Source organism: Urocitellus parryii, chromosome 4, assembly GCF_045843805.1.
Source record: "Urocitellus parryii isolate mUroPar1 chromosome 4, mUroPar1.hap1, whole genome shotgun sequence".
Taxonomy (NCBI): domain Eukaryota; kingdom Metazoa; phylum Chordata; class Mammalia; order Rodentia; family Sciuridae; genus Urocitellus; species Urocitellus parryii.
In genome coordinates, this window is record NC_135534.1 from 59,297,595 (window position 1) to 59,319,436 (window position 21,842).

The 21,842-nt window shown below is 37.2% G+C and overlaps 1 protein-coding gene across 1 annotated transcript in view; it reads right to left on the reverse strand.

The window, feature by feature from the left end:
• Dnhd1 (dynein heavy chain domain 1) overlaps positions 1 to 21,842 on the reverse strand; it is a 91,351-nt gene that overhangs the window by 20,987 nt on the left and 48,522 nt on the right. The window contains exons 22-24 of the mRNA XM_077797281.1: positions 21,516 to 21,693; positions 21,171 to 21,363; positions 20,320 to 20,608 (exon numbers count right to left, since the gene is read on the reverse strand). Of these exons, the coding sequence (XP_077653407.1) occupies positions 20,320 to 20,608; positions 21,171 to 21,363; positions 21,516 to 21,693 (660 nt within the window). The remainder of the gene's footprint in view (positions 1 to 20,319; positions 20,609 to 21,170; positions 21,364 to 21,515; positions 21,694 to 21,842) is intronic.

A 21,842-nucleotide genomic window follows, 5' to 3' on the forward strand; every position in this document is an offset into this window, starting at 1 on the left:
CCCATCCCCCACAGCGGACACTCCGCCGAGGCAGTCAGCGGCCACCATCCGGGAAAGCTGAAGGATACACCGCCACTCTCCTTCAGAGTGCAACATCAAAACAGCGGACACTCCATCCAGGCAGTCAGTGGCCACCATCCGGGAAAGCTGAAGAATACACCACCACTCTCCAACAGCTTGCAACATCAAAACAGCCAGCAGCAGGACCCCGGAGATCCAGGCCACCTGATTCGCGCGGCCTGCCCCGCAGCTACAGAAGGCGTGGCGCCTCAGAGAAGCCATTAATTAGCAAGCAGGGAGGTTAGGGACTGCCATTAGGTGGAATCCCGCCAGCCAAGCCCACCGCCCACGCCCGGAACAGGCCCAGCAATCTGCCAGCATTGTAGTCACGACACCCCAATTGGAATAGGGACAGAGCAGAGCCGCCTTCCACTCCCGGAACAGGCCCAGAGAGCTGCCAGCGTGGTAGACACGTCACCCCAATTGGAGTAGGGGCACAGCCGCCGCCCGCACCTGCAAGGGAGACTTCTCAAGTATAGAAGAGCAACATAAATAAATAGGGGGTAAATTTCAAAACACAACAGTTGCACCAAGCAGAAAGAAACGCGAGCAGTATGAAAAGACAAGGAAAGAAAGGACCACAAGCAATGCAGGTCAACTCAACTTTAGAAGAGGTAATAGCTGCAACAGATGGAATATCAGATAAAGAGTTCAGGATATATATGCTTCAGATGATCTGGAGTCTCAAGGAAGACATGAGACAGCAAAATCAGACAATGAAAGATCACATTGACAAACAAATCCAGGAAGTAAAAGATCAATTTCACAGGGAGATAGAGGTAATAAAAAACAAACAAATTGAAATTCTAGAAATGCAGGAAACAATAAACCAACTTAAAAACTCAATTGAGAATACTACCAGCAGAGTAGATCACTTAGAAGAGAGAACATCAGACAATGAAGACAAAGTATTTCAACTGGAAAAGAACATAGACAGCTCAGCAAGTCTGCTAAGAAACCATGAGCAGAACATCCAAGAATTATGGGACAATATCAAAAGACCAAATTTAAGAGTCATTGGGATACAGGAAGGCACAGAGCTCCATTCCAAAGGAATAAACAGTCTATTCAGTGAAATAATACGAGAAAACTTCCCAGAATTGAAGATTGAGACAGAATCCCAAATCCTAGAAGCCTACAGGACGCCGAATGTGCAAAATCATAAGAGATCCACACCTAGACACATTATAATGAAGATGTCCAACATACAGAATAAGGAGAGAATTTTAAAAGCTGCAAGAGAAAGAAAGCAGATTACATTTAGGGGTAAACCAATCAGGATAACAGCTGATCTCTCAACACAGACTCTGAAAGCTAGAAGATCCTGGAATAACGTATTTCAAACACTGAAAGACAATGGGCTCCAACCAAGAATCGTGTATCCGGTGAAATTAAGCTTCAGGTTAGAAGATGAAATTAAAACCTTCCACAATAAACAAAAGTTAAAAGAATTCGCAGCTAGAAAACCATCTCTTCAAAAAATCCTTGGCAAAACATTACAGGAAGAGGAAATGGAAAACAACATTGAAAACCAACAATGGGAGGTAGGACAGTAAAGGGGGGAAAGTAGTCAAAGAGGATAACAAATCAGGTTTAGTAACATCAATAAACAAATATGGATAGAAGAACAAACCATATCTCAATAATAACCCTAAATGTTAATGGCTTAAACTCACCAATTAAGAGACACAGGCTAGTAGAATGGATCAAAAAACAAGACCCAACAATATGCTGTCTACAGGAGACGCATTTGATAGGAAAAGATATACATAGACTGAAGGTGAAAGGTTGGGAAAAATCATATCACTCATATGGACCGCGGAAACAAGCAGGAGTGTCCATACTCATATCTAATAAAATAGATTTCAAGCCAAAGCTAATCAAAAGGGATATAGAAGGACACTTCATACTGCTCAAGGGAACCATACACCAACAAGACATAACAATCATAAATATATATGCCCCAAATAATGGTGCAGCTGTATTCATCAAGCAAACTCTTCTCAAGTTCAAGAGTCTAATAGACCAACATACAATAATCATGGGAGACTTCAACACACCTCTCTCACCACTGGACAGATCTTCCAAACAAAAGTTAAATAAGGAAACTATAGAACTCAATAACACAATTAACAACCTAGACTTAATTGACATATATAGACTATACCACCCAACATCAAGTAGCTACACTTTTTTCTCAGCAGCACATGGAACCTTCTCAAAAATAGACCATATACTATGTCACAGGGCAACTCTTGGACAATACAAAGGGGTAGAGATAATACCATGCATCTTATCTGATCATAATGGAATGAAACTGAAAATCAATGATAAAAGAAGAAAGGAAAAAGCAAGCATCACCTGGAGAATGAACAATAGGTTGCTGAGTGATCAATGGGTTTTAGAAGACATCAAGGAGGAAATTAACAAATTCCTAGAGTTAAATGAAAACACAGACACAACATATCGGAATCTATGGGACACATTGAAAGCAGTTCTAAGAGGAAAATTCATTGCTTGGAGTTCATTCCTCAAAAAAAGAAAAAACCAACAAATAAATGATCTCATACTTCATCTCAAAATCCTAGAAAAAGAAGAGCAAAACAACAGCAAAAGAAGTAGAAAGCAAGAAATAATTAAAATCAGAGCTGAAATTAATGAAATTGAAACAAAAGAAACAATTGAAAAAATTGACAAAACTAAAAGCTGGTTCTTTGAAAAAATAAATAAAATTGACAGACCCTTAGCCATGCTAACGAAGAGAAGAAGAGAGAGAACCCAAATTACTAGCATACGGGATGAAAAAGGCAATATCACAACAGACACTTCAGAAATACAGAAGATAATCAGAAATTACTTTGAATCCTTATACTCCAATAAAATAGAAGATAGTGAAGGCATAGATAAATTCCTTGAGTCCTATGATCTGCCCAGATTGAGCCAGGAGGATATAGACAACCTAAACAGACCAATAACAATAGAGGAAATAGAAGAAACCATCAAAAGACTACCAACTAAGAAAAGCCCAGGACCGGATGGGTATACAGCAGAGTTTTACAAAACCTTTAAAGAGGAACTAACACCAATACTTTTCAAGCTATTTCAGGAAATAGAAAAAGAGGGAGAACTTCCAAATTCATTCTACGAGGCCAACATCACCCTGATTCCGAAACCAGACAAAGACACATCAAAGAAGGAAAACTACAGACCAATATCTCTAATGAACCTTGACGCAAAAATCCTCAATAAAATTCTGGCGAATCGGATTCAAATACATATCAAAAAAATTATACATCATGATCAAGTAGGATTCATCCCTGGGATGCAAGGCTGGTTTAATATACGGAAATCAATAAATGTTATTCACCACATCAATAGACTTAAAAATAAGAACCATATGATCATCTCAATAGATGCAGAAAAAGCATTCGACAAAGTACAGCATCCCTTTATGTTCAAAACGCTAGAAAAATTAGGGATAACAGGATCATACCTCAACATTGTAAAAGCAATCTATGATAAGCCACAGGCCAGCATCATTCTGAATGGAGAAAAATTGAAGGCATTCCCTCTAAGATCTGGTACAAGACAGGGATGCCCTCTCTCACCACTTCTGTTCAACATAGTCCTCGAAACACTGGCCAGAGCAATTAGACAGTCAAAAGAAATTAAAGGCATAAAAATAGGAAAAGAAGAACTTAAATTATCACTATTTGCAGATGATATGATTCTATACCTAGCAGACCCAAAAGGGTCTACAAAGAAGCTATTAGAGCTAATAAATGAATTCAGCAAAGTGGCAGGATATAAGATCAACACGCATAAATCAAAGGCGTTCCTGTATATGAGCGACAAATCCTCTGAAACGGAAATGAGGACAACTACTCCATTCACAATATCCCCCCAAAAAATAAAATACTTGGGAATCAACCTAACAAAAGAGGTGAAAGATTTATACAATGAAAATTACAGAACCCTAAAGAAAGACATAGAAGAAGACCTTAGAAGATGGAAAAACATACCCTGCTCATGGATAGGCAGAACTAACATCATCAAAATGGCGATATTACCAAAAGTTCTCTATAAGTTCAATGCAATGCCAATCAAAATCCCAACAGCATATCTTGTAGAAATAGATAAAAGAATCATGAAATTCATATGGAATAATAAAAGACCCAGAATAGCAAAAACAATACTAAGCAGGAAGTGTGAATCAGGCGGTATAGCGATACCAGACTTCAAACTATACTACAGAGCAATAGTAACAAAAACAGCATGGTACTGGTACCAAAACAGGCGGGTGGACCAATGGTACAGAATAGAGGACGCAGAGACCAATCCACAAAACTACAACTTTCTTATATTTGATAAAGGAGCTAAAAGCATGCAATGGAGGAAGGATAGCATCTTCAACAAATGGTGCTGGGAAAACTGGAAATCCATTTGCACCAAAATGAATCTGAATCCCTATCTCTCGCCGTGCACAAAAGTTAACTCAAAATGGATCAAGGAGCTTGATATTAAATCAGAGACACGGCATCTGATAGAAGAAAAAGTTGGTTATGATCTACACGCTGTGGGATCGGGCTCCAAATTCCTCAATAAGACACCCATAGCGCTAGAGTTAACAAATAGAATCAACAAATGGGACTTACTCAAACTAAAAAGTTTTTTCTCAGCAAAAGAAACAATAAGAGAGATAAATAGGGAGCCTACATCCTGGGAACAAATCTTTACTCCACACACTTCAGATAGAGCCCTAATAACCAGAATATACAAAGAACTCAAAAAATTAGACAATAAGATAACAAATAACCCAATCAATAAATGGGCCAATGACCTGAACAGACACTTCTCAGAGGAGGACATACAATCAATCAACAAGTACATGAAAAAATGCTCACCATCGCTAGCAGTCAGAGAAATGCAAATCAAAACTACCCTAAGATACCATCTCACTCCAGTAAGACTGGCAGCCATTAGGAAGTCAAACAACAATAAGTGCTGGAGAGGATGCGGGGAAAAGGGCACTCTTGTTCATTGCTGGTGGGACTGCAAATTGGTGCAGCCAATTTGGAAAGCAGTATGGAGATTTCTCGGAAAGCTGGGAATGGAACCACCATTTGACCCAGCTATTCCCCTTCTCGGTCTATTCCCTAAAGCCCTAACAAGAGCATGCTACAGGGACACTGCTACATCGATGTTCATAGCAGCTCAACTCACGATAGCAAGACTGTGGAACCAGCCCAGATGCCCTTCAATAGATGAATGGATAAAAAAAATGTGGCATTTATACACTATGGAGTATTACTCTGCATTAAAAAATGACAAAATTATAGAATTTGGAGGGAAATGGATGGCATTAGAGCAGATTATGCTAAGTGAAGCTAGTCAATCTTTAAAAAACAAATACCAAATGACTCCTTTGATATAAGGGGTGTAAACAAGGACAGGGTAGGGACGAAGAGCTTGAGAAGAATATTTACAGTAAACAGGGATGAGAGGTGGGAGGGAAAGGGAGTGAGAAGGGAAATTGCATGGAAATGGAAGGCGATCCTCAGGGTTATACAAAATGTCATATAAGAGGTAAGGAGGGGTAAGTCAAGAGAATACAAATGGAAGACATGATTTACAGTAGAAGGGGTAGAGAGAGAAAAGGGGAGGGGAGGGGAGGGGAGGGGAGGGGGGATAGTAGACAATAGGACAGACAGCAGAATACATCAGACACTAGAAAGGCAATATGTCAATCAATGGAAGGGTAACTAATGTGATTCAGCAATCTGTATACGGGGTAAAAGCGGGAGTTCATAATCCACTTGAATCAAACCGTGTAATATGATGTATTAAGAACTATGTAATGTTATGAACGACCAATAAAAAAAAAAAAAAAAAAAAAAAAGATGCAGAAAAAGCATTTGACAAAATACAGCACCCTTTGTGTTCAAAACACTAGAAAAACTAGGGATAACAGGAACATATCATATCATCCTAAAGGCTATCTATGCTAAGCCTCGGGCCAACATCATTCTAAATGGAGAAAAATTGAAGGCATTCCCTCTAAAAACTGGAACAGACAGGGATGCCCTCTTTCACCACTTCTATTCAACATAATCCTGAAACACTGGCCAGAGCAATTAGACAAATGAAAGAAATTAAAGGGATATGTATACGGAAAGAAGAATTTAAATTAGCACTATTTGCTGACGATATGATTCTATACCTAGAAGAACCAAAACACTCCACCAGAAAACTACTAGAACTAGTAAATGAATTCAGCAAAGTAGCAGGATATAAAATCAACACCCATAAATCAAAGGCATTTCTGTATATCAGTGACAAATCCTCTGAGAAGGAAAAGACGAAAACTACCCCATTCACAATGACCTTAAAAAAAAAAAGATACTTGGTAATCAACTTAATGAAAGAGGTGAAAGATCTATACAATGAAAATTACAGAACCCTAAAGAGAGAAATCAAAGAAGACCTTAGAATATGGAAAGATCTACCTTGCTCTTGGATAGGCAGAATCAATATTATCAAAATAATACCAAAAGCACTATAAAGATTTAATACAATTCTGATCAAAATCCCAATGGCATTCCTCATAGAGGTAGAAAAAGCAATCATGAAATTCATATGGAAAAATAATAAACCCAGAATAGCTAAAGCAATCCTTAGCAGGAAGAATGAAGAAGGTGGCATCACTATACCAGACCTTAAACTATACTACAGAGCAATAGTAATAAAAATAGCATGGTATTTGCACCAAAACAGACTGGTAGACCAATGGTACAGAATAGAGGACACAGAGAATAACTCACATAATTACAATTATCTTATATTAGACAAAGGTGCCAAAAACATGCACTAGAGATAAGATAGTATCTTCAACAAATGGTGCTGGGAAACTGGAAATCCATATGCAACAAAATAAAATTAAACCCCTATCTCTTACCATGCACAAAACTTAACTCAAAATGGATCAAGGACCTTGGAGTTAAACCAGAGACTCTGTGTCTATTAGAAGAAAAAGTAGGCCCTAATATTCATCATGTGGGATTAGGCCCCAACTTCCTCAATAAGACTCCTATAGTTGGGCTAGGGATGTGGCTCAAGCAGTAGCGCGCTCTCCTGGCATGTGCAAGGCACTGGGTTCGATCCTCAGCACCACAAAAAAATAAAATAAAGATGTTGTGTCCACTGAAAACTAAAAAATAAATATTAAAAAATTCTCTCTCTCTCTCTCTCTCTCTCTCTCTCACACACACACACACACACACACACACACACACATACACACACACACAACTCCTATAGCACAAGAATTAAAACCAAGAATCAATAAATGGGATGGAATCAAACTAAAAAGTTTCTTTTCAGCAAAAGAAACAATCTGTGAGGTGAACAGAGAGCCTACATCCTGGGAGCAAATTTTTACTCCTCACACATAAGATAGAGCATTAATCTCTAGGGTGTATAAAGAACTCAAAAATCCAAGCACCAAAAAAAATAAATAATCCAATCAACAAATGAGCCAAGGACCTGAACAGACACATCTCAGAAGAGGATATATACTCAATCAACAAATATATGAAAAAATGCTCATCATCTCTAGCAATCAGAGAAATGCAAATCAAAACTACTCTATCATCTCACTTTAGTCAGAATGGCAGCTATTATGAAAGACAAACAATAATAAATGTTGGCAAGGATGTGCGGAAAAAGATACACTCATACATTGCTGGTGGGACTGCAAATTGGTGCAGCCAATATGGAAAGCATTATGGAGATTCCTTGGAAATCTGGGAATGGAACCACCATTTGACCCAGATATCCCTCTCCTCAGACTATACCCAAAGGTCTTAAAAACAGCATACTACAGAGACACAGCCACATCAATGTTTATAGCAGCACAATTCACAATAGCTAAACTGTGGAGCCAATCTAGATGCCCTTCAGTGGATGAATGGATTTAAGTTCTTTCAGTGGATGAATGGATTACAAAAATGTGGCATATATACACAATGGAATATTACTCAGCAATAAATGAGAATAAAATCATGGCATTTGCAGATAAAAATGGTTGGCATTGGAGAAGATAATGCTAAGTGAAGTTAGCCAATCCCCAAAAAAGAAAACAAATGTTGAGTGTTTTCTCTAATATAAGGAGGCTGACTCATAGTGGGGTGGGGGGGGGAGCATGGGAGGAATAGATGAATTCTAGATAGGGAAGAGGGGTGGGAAGAAAAGGGAGGGGGCAAAGGGTTAACAAGGATGGTGAAATATGATGGACATGATTATCCAAAGTACATGTATGAAGACACAAATTGGGTGTCAACATACTTTATATACAAACAGAGATATGAAGAATTGTGGTATATATGTGTAATAAGAATTGTAATGCCAAAAAAGTACATGTATAAAGACATGAATTGGTGTGATTAAACTTTATATACAAAGATATGAAAAATTGTGTAATAAGAATTGTAATACATTCCTCAGTCATGTATTTTAAAAAATAAAATCAATTAAATTTTTAAAAAGATAGAAAATAGAACTTTAGCCTTTGAAGACAGAACCTCAGGCCCTACAGACAGGACACATGAAGTTGAATACATAAAATAATAAAGGGAAAAATAATAGAACATAATCAAAAGATATAAGAAATCTGGAACAACATCAAGACATACCTGAGAATCATTGGGATAGAATAGAACACGGAGGTACAAGCTAAAGGCATGAAGAACATTTTTAAGGAAATAGTTACAGAAAAATTCTCCCATATCAGAAATGAGAGAGACATATCCACATATAAGAGGCTTACAGTATCCCAAATAGACCTATTCAAATGGGAAACTCTCCAAGGCATACCATAATCAAAATGCCTATTATAGAAAATAAGGAAAGAGTATTAAAAACTGCAAGAGAGAAATGTCAAGTCATATTTAGAGGCAAACTGATTTGGCTCACATCTGACATCTCAAATCAGATCCTAAACTCAAGGAGGGCCTGAATTGAGATGTTCCAAACTATAAAAGAACTTAAAACAACTTCTAGCCAAGGTTAGTATACTCAGAAAAGCTCAGCTTCAAATTTAAGGGGGACATAAACATTTTCCATGATAATACTAAAAGAAATTATGAGCACCAGGCTAACATTACAAAGGATACTCAGAGATAAACTGCACTCAGAGGAACTGAAAAACAAATCCCAGAGCTCTCAAACAGAGGAAGTTCAATAGGAGAGTAATCTATCTACTGAAGGAGAATCAAGACAGCAAAAAAGGAAAACACAATCCCACATCCATACTAACATGAAATGTTAAGGATCCCAAATTCCCAATTAAAAGACATAAATTAGCAGATTGGATCAAAAAGCAATATTGAGCTATATTCTCTTAAAAGGAGACTCATAGACAAAACACCCATGACATTAAATCTAAAGATAGACCTCAACACAATAATACAGAGTGATTTCAACATACTCTTATCACCAATAGACAGGTCATCAAAACATAAAATCAATAAAGATGTCTCCAACCTAATAATACTGGAAATCAAGTGGACCTAGCAGATATCTACAGAATATCTCCACTCAAAACAGCTGAATCTCCCTTCTTATTATCAGCACACGGAACTTTTTCCAAGTTAGGTCACAAAGCAAATCTTACCATATATTTAAAAATTGTTAAAATCCCATGCATCCTATCAGATCATAATGGAATTAAGGTAGAAATCAATAGCAAGAAAAATAATAGAAAAATATAAACACATGGTTTCTAAATGAAGAATAGACCAAAGAAATTAGTAGAAATCAAGAAATTATTAGAAACTAATGAGAATAGAGATACAACATATGAAAATCTCTGGGACAATATGAGAGCATTTCTAAGATGGAAAATTTATACCACTGAGGGCCTATATTTAAAAAAAATAGAGAGATCCCAAATAAATAAGTTTATGTTCCACCCCAAGTTCTTAGAATAAGAAGAAAAAACTAATTTCCAAGCTAGTAGAAGACAGAAAATGACTAGGATCAGAACCAAAATTATCAAAATTGAGAATATAAAAAATGCACAGCACAGATGTAATGAAAAGATGGTTTTCAACAAGATAAAATTGATAAATCCAATAAGACCCCCAATATACAAAAAGTGTAATCAAAAATCAATAAATAGTATGGCATCAAATTGAAACATTTTCCACAGCAAAGTAAACAATCAAGAACATGAAGAGAAGAGAGAGCCTACAAAATGGGAGAAAATCTTTGCCACCTGCACCTCAGATAGGGCATTAATATCCAGGATATACAAAGAAATTTTATTTTATTTTTATTTTTTTAAATTACTTTTAATCAAGTAACTGCTTTTTTTTTTAATATTTATTTTTTAGTTCTCGGCGGACACAACATCTTTGTTGGTATGTGGTGCTGAGGATCGAACCCGGGCCGCACGCATGCCAGGCGAGCGCGCTACCGCTTGAGCCACATCCCCAGCCCCAAAGAAATTTTAAAACTTAACACCAAAACACACACACACACACACACACACACAAAGAAAAAAACACCAACAACAAATAGACCAATCAATAAGTGGACAAAGGAACTAAACAGACACTTCTCAAAGATTTCTTCTTTTATTTCTAAGAAATGTCAACATATATATGAAAAAAATGTTCAACATCTCTAGCAATTAGTAAATTCAAATTAAAACCACACTGAGATGTCATCTCACTCCAGTTAGAATGGCAATTATCAAGAATACAAGTAACAATAAATGTTGGTGAAGATACGGGAAAAGGTTACACTCAGACATTATTGGTGGGGCTGCAAACTGGTACAACCACTCTGCAAAGCAGTATGGAGTTTCCTCAAAAAAAAAAAAAAAACCCTAGGAATAGAACCACCATTATACCCAGTTATCCCACTCCTTGATATATATTCAAAGAATTTAAAATCAGCATACTATAGTGATACAGCCATATCAATGTTTATAAAATCACAATTCACAATAGCTAAGCCAACCTAGCTGCCCTTCAACAGATGAAAGGATCAAGAAAATGTGGCATATATAATACACATGGAGTATTATCCAATCATTAAGAAGAAAGACTTTATGACATTTTCCAGTAAATAGATCTGGAGACTGTCATGATAAGTGAAATGAGCCAATCCCCAGAAGCCAAAGGTAAAATGTTTTTCTAACATGAGGAAGCTAACCCTCAATAAGAGAGGGGCAAGAGAATAGAAGTTCACTAGAGTAGATAAGGGGGAATGAAGGGAGGGGAGGGGAAATAGGAAAAGTAAAGACAGTAAAATGAATCTGACATAAATTTCCACACCATCATATACATCCATAAGAAATTAATTTAAAAAATAACTATGGATAAATGGCAGAAAGATCAATAGAGGGAAGGGAGAAGAGGGTGGAGAGAGGGGAGAAGGAGATGTACTGGGTTCTGAATTAGAATAAGATATATTCCATGCTTGGATAATAGGTTCTACTGTCATATATAACCAAAAAGAACCAACTTTAAAAACAAAAAAAGATTCATCCTACCCTTCCTGCAGGACAAGACAACTACTATATTTCAGGTGCCTTATAGTCCAAGGAGGTTAGGGCACAGGAGGAAAAGAGTAAACAGATAATCCAATAATAAGTAGACCTAGTATGGAATTGGGTAAGCATTCCATAGAATGAAAGAGAACAGAGACTTATCTGAACCTGGGAGCATCTGGAAGACTTCTGCAGATGACTTCTACACTAAGTCCTGGAGAACATAAAATAACTAGACAAAGAAAATGGATAGGGATTAGGTGGAGAGTTGAGAGAAAGAAATATTCAAAAATGCTCAAAGGTGAGAGAGTATGGAACTGTGAATGATTCAACATATATATGGGAAGGTTCCAAGAAATGATTCTGGAGGTACTAAAAGTCAGGGACTAAGATGTTTATCCTGAAGTCTTTGGAGAATTAACAAAGATAATAGATAAAATAATAGTTTTAATAGATAAGTAACCCCATAAGATTAGCCTTTTAGAAACATCTTTGGAATTGCAAATTATGAAACTCCAGGCACCATAAACTAGAACTAGAACATTTTCTCTTGGAAATAATTTTCTCTTGACTGTACCACTCCTTTTTTTCCTAAGAAGTGTTGGGAAGGAGAAGCATGTCCCTAGATTATGCAACTAGAGAAAGTGGGGTGGTGAGCAGTTTGGAAGAGAGATGTGGCTATGTGTTGATTATGGGCACATGAATGCTTGGTTTTTAAGTTTCACTTGTGAGAGAAGCACTAAAATAAATAGTTGACAGGGTTTGCTTTTGATTAAGACAACTTATCCACTCTTGAGTCAAAATTTGTTTAATCTCTGTTTCCTCAACTGAAAAGTAAGAATACTAATATATAAACTTTTATTGAGGTCTTATATGCAAGGCCTCACTTACATACAGAGCATAAAAAAGATGAATAATATAAGCAGAGAAACTATATTTCTCAGGGACTGAGGTGTGGGAGAAATGGAAAGATGTTAGTCAAAGGATACAAATTTTCAGTTATAAGATGAATAAATTCTGAAGATTTACCATACAGCATCAATAGTGATGGTTAATTAATTTGATTGTGACAGCCATTACACAATGTATATTATGAAATAATCACATTGTACACATTGATTATATTCTATTTTCATTTGTCAATTAAAAATTTTGTGTGATTTTTAAAAAAGATTGATAACCAAACTAGTGAAAAGAAAGAGAAAACTCAAATCAATACAATTAAAGATGATAAAGGAGATATTACTACAGACTCTACTGAAATTCCAAGGATAATTAGAACCTATTTGAAAATTTATTCTTCAATGAACTGGAAAATCTAGACGACATTGACAAATTTATAGACACATATGACCTTCCCAAATGGAACAAGAAAGATAAATAAAACCTAAACAGACCACTATCAAGTAATGAAATTGGAACAGAAATTAAACACCTTCCAAAAAAGCCCAGGACCAGATGGATTCTCAACTGAGCTCTACCAGACCTTTACAGAAGAACTACACCAGTCTTTCTCAAATTATTCCATGAAATTGAAAGGGAACGGCCAAATATATTGTATGAAACTAGTATAACCCTGATACTAAAACCACACAAAGTGCATCAAGGAAAGAAAACTACAGACCAGTATCCCTGATGAACATAGATATAAATATCTTTAATAAGATACTAGCAAGCTGATTAAAAAAACACATACAGAAAAGACAACACATCATAATCAAATAGGTTTAATTCCAGAGATGTAAGTTTGGTTCAACATATGCAAATCAATAAATGTAATTCATCACTTAAACAGAATTAAGGACAAGAATTACATGAGCATCTCAATAGATGGGGGAAAGGCCTTTGATTAAATCCAGTACCCAATCATTAAAAAGTACCCATGCATATGCTGGAGAAGCTAAGGATGGAAGGAACATACCTCAACATTGTACAGGCCATTTATGAAAAACCCAAAGCCATCATCATACTGAATAGAAAAAACACTAAAAACCTTTTCTTTTAAATGAGGAACAAGACAAGCATGTCCACTCTCACCACTTATATTCAATGTAGTCCTCAAAACATAAGACAAAACCAGGAGGCAAGAAAAAAATCAAAGGGATACAAATAGGAAAAGAAGTCCAACTATCTTTCTTTGCCAATGACATGATCCTGTATCTAGAAGATCCAAAAAACTCCACCAGTAGACTTCTAGAGGTTAAAAGTTCAGCAAAATACAAGCAAAATACAAGATCAACACCCATAAAATCAATAGCTTTCCTACACTCCAACATTGATTCAGCTGAGGAAGAACTCAGGAAAACCATCCAATTCATAATAACCTAAAAAACATAATAATAAAATACTTGGGAATTAATATAACTAAGGAGGTAAAAGAACTCTACAGTAATAATTGTAGTATGTTGAGGAAAGAAATTGGAAAAGACTGTACAAGATGGAAAGATCTTCCACATTCTTGGATAGGCAGAATTAATATTGTCAAAATGACCATAGTATCCTAAGAAATATATTCAGTGCAATCCCCATCAAAATACCAATGAATTCTTCACAGAATGAGAAAAACAATTCTTACATTCATTTGGAAGAATAAAAGACCCAGAATAACCAAAGCAATACTGAGAAAGAATAGCAAAGCAGGAGGCATCACATTACCTGATCTGAAATTATACTACAGAGCTATAGCAACAAAACCAGCATGATATTGGCATCAAAGTAGACGTGAAGACCAATGGAACAGAATAGAAGACACAGAGACAAATCCACCTACCTACAGCCATCTGATACTTGACAAAGATTCCAAAAATGTATTTTGGAGAAAAGACAGTCTTTTAAACAAAAGGTACTGGGAATACTGGAAAGATATATTTTAAAAAATGAGACTCCTATTTCTCACCCTACAGAAAATCCAAATTGATACAGATAAAAGACTTAGGAATTAGACCAGAAACTTTGCGACTGCTAGAATAAAACATAGTGTTCATATTCCATCATATAGGTGCTGGCATCTACTTCCTTGATAAGACCCTCAAGTGCAAGAAATAAAACCAAGAATCAGTAAGTTGGATACCATCAAACTAAAAGCTTCTGCACAGCAAAGGAAGTGATTAAGAGCATGAGAAGAGAGACTACAGACTAGAGAAATTTTGGCTACCTACTCCTTTGATAAGGGATTAATTTTCATAATACATAAAGAACTCAAAAAACTGAATACCAAAAGCAAATAACCCAATCAATAAATGGACAAAAGAATTCAAAAGAAACTTCTCAAAAGAAGAAACACAAAAAATGGCCAACAAATATAAGAAATAATGTTCAACATCTCTAGCAATCAGTGCATATCAAGACTATACAAAGAGCTGGCATAGTGGTGCATGCTTGTAATCCCAATGGCTCAGAAGGCTTATGCTGAAGGATCTTGAGTTCAAAGCAATCCTCAGCAACTTAGTGAGACAGTGCAAAAATAAAATATAAAAAGAGCAGGGATTTGGCTCAGTGTTATGTATCCCTGGTTTCAATCCCCAGTTAAAAAAAAATAAAACTACACTAAGATTTCATCTTATTCCAGTCAAATAATCATCACAAATTTTAGTAATTTGAGTTTTCTTTGTCTTTCTCTTCATTAGTGTGGCTAAAGGTTTATCAATTTTATTTATTTATTCAAAGTTAAAACTTTTTTTGTAAATTTTTGAATAATTTTTGTTTATACTTCATTGATTTTAGCTATGGCTTTAATCATTTCTTGTCTTGTATGCTTTGGTTTTGATTTGTTCCTCTTTTTCTAGTGCTATGTGATATAATGTTAGGTTATTTATTTGACTATTTTCTATTCTTTTAATGAATGAGCTCAATGCAATGAACTTTCCTCTTAAAGCTGTCTTTATAGTGTCCCAGATATTTTGATATGTTGTGTCACTATTCTCATTTATTCTACGTATTTTTTTTATTTCATACCTGATTTCTTCTGCCATCCATCTGTCATTCAATAGTGTATATTCAGTGTTAGATTCTATTTTTTAGTTTCTATTTTTTATTCTTGATTTCTAATTTCATTCCATTATGATCAAATAGAATGCAAGGTATTATCTCTATTATTTTTTATTTGCTAAGAGTTGCTTTGTTTATTTAAAATAAAATAGACTTAAAATTTTGTCTATTTTATTTTAAAATATTTTTAGTTATAGATGGACATAATAATTTTAGTTTGTTTATCTAGTTTTATGTGGTGCTGTGGATCGAACTCAATGTCTCACACATGCTAGGCAAGTGTTCCACCACTGAGCTAAAACCCCAGCACAAAATGTGGTCTATTTTAGAGAAGGATACATGTGCTGCTGAAAAGTGTGTTGTATCACTTATGTATGAAATATTCTATATATGTCTGGTAAGTGTAAAATAATAATTGTATTAGTGAAATGAGTAGTTTTCATTTGCATTGTAAATGGGATTGTTTTCTTCTCTTTCAGAGGATTAGTTACCGATATACAGAAATGCATTTGATTTATGGGTATTGATTTTATAGCCTGCAACTTTGCTGAATTCATTTATTAATTTTATGTATAGAATCATGTTGTTGACAAGTAGTGATAATTTGAGTTCTTCTTTTCCTATCTGTATCCCTTTAATTTCTTTGTTTCCTGCATTTGCTTATGTAGCTCTCTATCAAAATGATTTTTTGCTACCTGTATTTGTCCTCTTATATCATCCTTTAATTTGCAGAACATTTTAATCATGTACATCCTGAACTCCTTCTCTGACATTTGTTCTCCTGTGCTGGCTATGGATTCTAATAATGTAGTATCTTGGTTTGTTTGGGGCACTTTCTTCCTTTGTTTTCTCATGTTGTTTATGTAAGTCTTCCCTTCTAGCTCTGCAGTTCTGAGGTGTTACAGTTTTCACCCTATAGATTTATAGTGTCCTTGCAGGGTTCCAATACCTCTCCTTTAAGGGGGAGGTCAATATTAACAGATCACAATACAAACAATATACAGCCTTAAACCAAATAGTTGCTAATAAGACATTTATGATTTTGTCACAATATACAGAAATGATGAGTTCACTTATTATCTATAATATATACAGTAGTTTTGCAAAAGGGTCTACAGTTTCTGATGGTGGACAAAGAGAGAATCTGGGGTGGGGTGTAGGATCAAATGTTAAGGAGGTAGGAGGTGAGGATATAGAGTTATCAGATCTTGGGTAGCATGAAAGAAGAATCAAAAGAAATTATCTAGTAGCAGAAGAAATAAGAAAAAGTGAATTGGGGAGAGAAGTAAGTAAAAATACAATAGAGAGAGCACAAAAAAACAAACAAATATAGAAATTAAGAAAAAAAGTGAAAATAGGAAATAAAAGAATATACAATGCAACTATGATATACTATTCAGACATTCCAGTAGCCTAATCCATGAAAAGTACTTGGTTTCACAAATGTTGGGGATATGAGGGTGGGAGAAGAGAGAGAGAAAAGAAAAAAAAACTCGAAGAAAAATTAAAGGCTTTTTTTCTGTCAGAGTTCAGTATCTTTCCTGCTTCCCTTCTCATCCCATAGGTGGAGTTCTCTGTCATTTGCTGGTATCTCCACCCTCAGGGTGGTGAAGGTTTTTATGGTTGAAGAGTTGGTTTTGGTGGCGGAATTCCTTGATACTGGATCTAGCACTTGCTGTCTCTATTGACAGATTGCACCCCAAGAATCTCCTTTGGAGCCCGCACATATGATGTGAGTGCCTGGTCTTATCTCCTTATATTGCCTGTAGACCTCACAATTCCTGGTCCCTACTTTAGCCTCTAAACTGTATCTCACTCACCACTCCCTTTCTACTTCCCAATCAGGAGCCTTTCTCTTTGGAGGTCTTGCGGGCTGTGCTCTGGGGCCTGTGCACCTGTCACAGAGAGCTGTTTTGTATCAGGCAGATCAGAACCAGTCTTTGAGAGGTATGGACCAGCCATATAGCTGCAAACACTCTGCCAGGTTAGTAGCTGCGGGGGAGAGGGGAGAGTTGAGAGACTATAGGTATCTTGATATTGTTTCTAGGCCCCAGCTTGTGTCCCAAGCTGGGGGTTGCCCCAAGTAAAGATAGTGCTGGTGGTAGCAAGGATAATCAAAGTCTGCGACAAAGGTGTCCCAAGATGGAGGCGGCTACTTTAGGAGATGAAGTGTCAGGTCAGGCCAGGCAGTGGCATTAGGCAGCATGTTCAAAGATGAAGCTCTGTGGCATGCAGGGTTATGGCTGGCAGCTGTCTCCATACCCTGTCCGGTGTCCCCAGTTGCAGGCGACTATGGCAGTAGTTGAAGTATCCCAAGATGGATGCAACCAGGGGAGCCCCATGCTGGTAGATGGGGGTCCACAAGGAACGATGGCCGGGGGTCCTGTGCATGAGCAACTGTTGGCGATCCTCTAATAACTTGCAGAGAAACAGTATTCCCACTGTTTGAATCCCATGTCATGGAGCAACAAGGAATGCAGCCTTGCTCTAGCTCACCATCTTGGATCCCCCCCACATTTTTTTTATTAATTCATCTGTTGAAGGACACCTAAGTTGGTTCCATAGTTTAGCTATTGTGAGTTAAGCTGCTATCAACATAAATGTGGTTGCGTCACTGAAGAATGCTGATTTGAAAGCCTTTGGTTATATACCAAGGAGTAGTATAGCTGGGTCAAATGGTGGTTTCATTCCAAGTTTTCTGAGGAATCTCCATACTGCATTCCAAGATGATTGCACCAATTTGCAATGTATGAGTATACCTTTTCCCCACATCCTCATCAACATTTATTGTTGCTTATATTCTTGATAATTGCTATTCTTACTGGAGTGAGATGAAATCTTAATTTTTGTTTGCATTTCTCTAATTGCTAGAGATGGTGAACATTCTTTTCATGTATGTTGATCAACTGTGATTTCTACTATGAAGAAGCAGCCCATTTATTGATTGGGTTATTTGTTTTTTTGGTAATTAGTTTTTTAAGTTCTTTATTTATGTTGCAGATTAGTGCTTGAAGTGATCTTCCACCTCCCGAATTTTCTGATTCTACTTCTTACATCATCCTTAACCTCACAGATCAATTTAACTATGTACATTCTAAACTCCTTCTCTGACATTTCTTCTACTGAGGTGTGACTGCATTCTATTATTGAAGCATCTTGGTTTCATTTGGGGGGATTTGTTCCCTTTTCATATTGTTTGTGTGGCTACTTATCTATAAGTATGGGTCTGAGGCAGTACAGTTTCTATCCTGTAGACTTATATTGTTCCTGAATGTTTCCAGTACCTTGCCATTAAGGGGGAGAGAAAAAAAAAATAACAGCAACCAATGCAAACAATATACAGCCTTAAACCAAGTAGCTCCTCCTAAGACATCTACAATTTTGTTGCAATAAACAGAAATAATATGATCAATTATTGACTACAATAAAAACAGTAAGTTTGCAAAAAGGTTTACAATCTCAAATGCTGGACATATAGAGAACAGAAATGTTGTAGGACGTGATGTTTATGAGGGAGGAGGAGAGAAAATAGACATAAAAAAATTATAGGAAGTGTGAAGAGAGAATAGTAGAGGTTGACAGTTAGCAGAAGAAAAGGGAGAAAGAGAATTGAGGGGCATGAATAAGTGAGAGAAAAATATATACATAGTATATATTTAAAAAAATTAAAAACAGAAAAAAGTAAAAATAAAAGAATACAAAACTGAAATATACTAATCCTAGTTCTCAATAAATTGATGCATGAAAAAAATTGGTTTTAAAAATGGTAGAAATGTAAGAGAAAAAATAAAAAGAAAAGAAAAAAAGGATCCCAATGAAAAATTGAACAATTGTTTCTGTTGGAGTTCAAAAGATTCTAGCTTCCTTTCTCTGAGGTTAGGTAGGGTTATCTGGAGTATGATGCTTGCTCCACCCTTGGGGGGTTAATCCTGGAGGTCGAACTCCTAGAGGCAGGGTTTAGGTTTAGGTATGCTCCAATCTCTTCACTGAATGACAATTGCTCTAGAGATTTTAAATCAGTGCACAGCCCAGCAATTGCTGGTCCACACTAGATACTTCTAATATCTGTTTGAGCAGTGGCAAGCGACAAGGCAGATGCCCAGACACCAGATGCAGATCTCCTTTGGATTCTGCTCATGTGGTATAACATTCCTCATCTTGAAAGTAATCAATAAATTCCATATCACCAGGTTTTTACAAACCCTAAATGAGATATAAAGCTTGTAAGTTTTAGTACATAGTAAATTGTACCTTTTACTACTATTTAAGCACTAATATATCCCATGAAGGACTTCAGTGTTTGACTGGAAACCCATCCAATGCCTTGATCCACTGACTTCCCTGACTTCAAAAACCTCTTATACTTATCCCTGTGATCATATTTAGAACATGTCATCATCTGGAGCTATAACACTTTAGAACTTTTAAAATTGAATATCCCAAACCTACATCATAATTTCTCTCCTTTCCTTTATCTCTTCTATAAACTCTTATTGTGCATTTACTTCACGTCAGATATATCAAAATGAATTAGACAAATTTCCATTCTCATGAAGCTCAGGGAACATATGTAGAATGATAAGATATTAATAATGAAAAACTGAGGGCTGAGGTTGTGGCTCAGCAGTAGAGCACTTGCCTAGCCTGTACGAGAATTGCTAAGAATTTTATAGTCTCATGAGATGACAGTAGTTCCTTCCCTCTTCCCAGCTCCTCACCAGAAGTGGCCAGGTGCAGATCCTCCAGCAGGAAGAGGAGAGAGCTTTTATTATCAGGTTGACGCCCGGGCCATGGACTAGCTTGTGCTTGGCCCTGGATCCCTCTGCTCAGCAAGAGGCGAAGGTGAGCAGAACTGAAGGCAGGGTGGATGTTACTAGATATGTAAGAGTGATTTGGCTTCACAAGCGCCTCCAGAAAGGCTGACTTTCCTGTTGCTGCCTCTCCAGCAAGGAGCACTGGTTGTCCCCTTGACAAAAGCAGGTCCACCACATATAAGAGCCGTTCAGTCTGCAGGACAGAAACAAGGCTTACTGAGGCAAGGGATAGGGCAGTTATCATTGAAAATACAGTTCTATGGGGGCTTATCTTAAAGCTGTACTTGGAGAACATTACAAGTGTTCTCTTATGAACTGAAAATCAAAGAATGGGAGCTGGGCACAACTGTGCATGCCTGTAATTCAGTAATTTGGGAGGCTAAGATAAGAGGATTGCAAGTTTGAGTTCTGCCTCAGCAAATTAGTGACATCACCAGAAAACTTAGCAAGATCTTATCTCAAAATAAAAACATAAAAATAAAAAGGCCTGGGAATATAGATTCTTGATAAAGAACTCCCTAGTACTCCTGAGTTCAACCTAGGGGTGTGGGGGGCAGGGAGGAGAGAGGACGAGGAGGGGGGAGGAGGCGGGAGGAGGAGGGAGGATGGGGAGGGGAGGGGGGAGAAGGAGGAGGAGAAAGAAAAACCAAAAGAAAGAAAAGAAGCAAGAGGGCCTCAGATGGGCCTTCAACATGGACTGCTCCTAATGTAGCCACAAGTCCCAACCCTAGCTGCTGACCCACTGTGCTTTATACCTGGGTAGATGGGTAGAAGGTGCCCAGAGTTCCCTTGACACGACTGCTCAGGTACTGGCCCGTGAAGGGGACTAGTGTCCCATCTTCGGTGTTTACATGTAGATCAAACACTGAGGCTGACTGTGGTGGTTCAGGGTAGTTGGAGATGCAACTAATAGAACTCCTCATGAAGGTATCAAAGAGGGGCCAAAGTCTGCTCAGATGGACACACAGGCAAAAGTGTCAGTTCCATCTGTGACACATACAATATACCATATACCCACAGTGATGTCATATGAGTTTTAACTGCCATGGGTGAGTCCATCTCAGCCTTCTTCATCCCCCATCCACTACCCCTATATGTACCTGGAATGGAGGTGGGCTCCAAAGCCCCAAATCAGGGCAAAAAGGAAACTGCTGACAACCAGCAAGTGTTCCCGGTGCTTATTTGTCATATCATCACTGTCAGCCTGGGACTGGTTCAGAGAGCCACTTTTTGAAGACCTTAAGTGTTGGGTCACAGGATCACTAGAGCTGAGGTCTTCTGCAATGGTCACCACAAGCAAAACAGGAGTCCAAGTAGGCAAAACGTAGGAGTCAGGGAAGAGGGTGGGCAGTAGAAGTTGCCCATATTACTTCTCACTGTTAGTCTCCTGGCCCAGCTCCACCAAGACCCCATATTTCTGGCTCCAG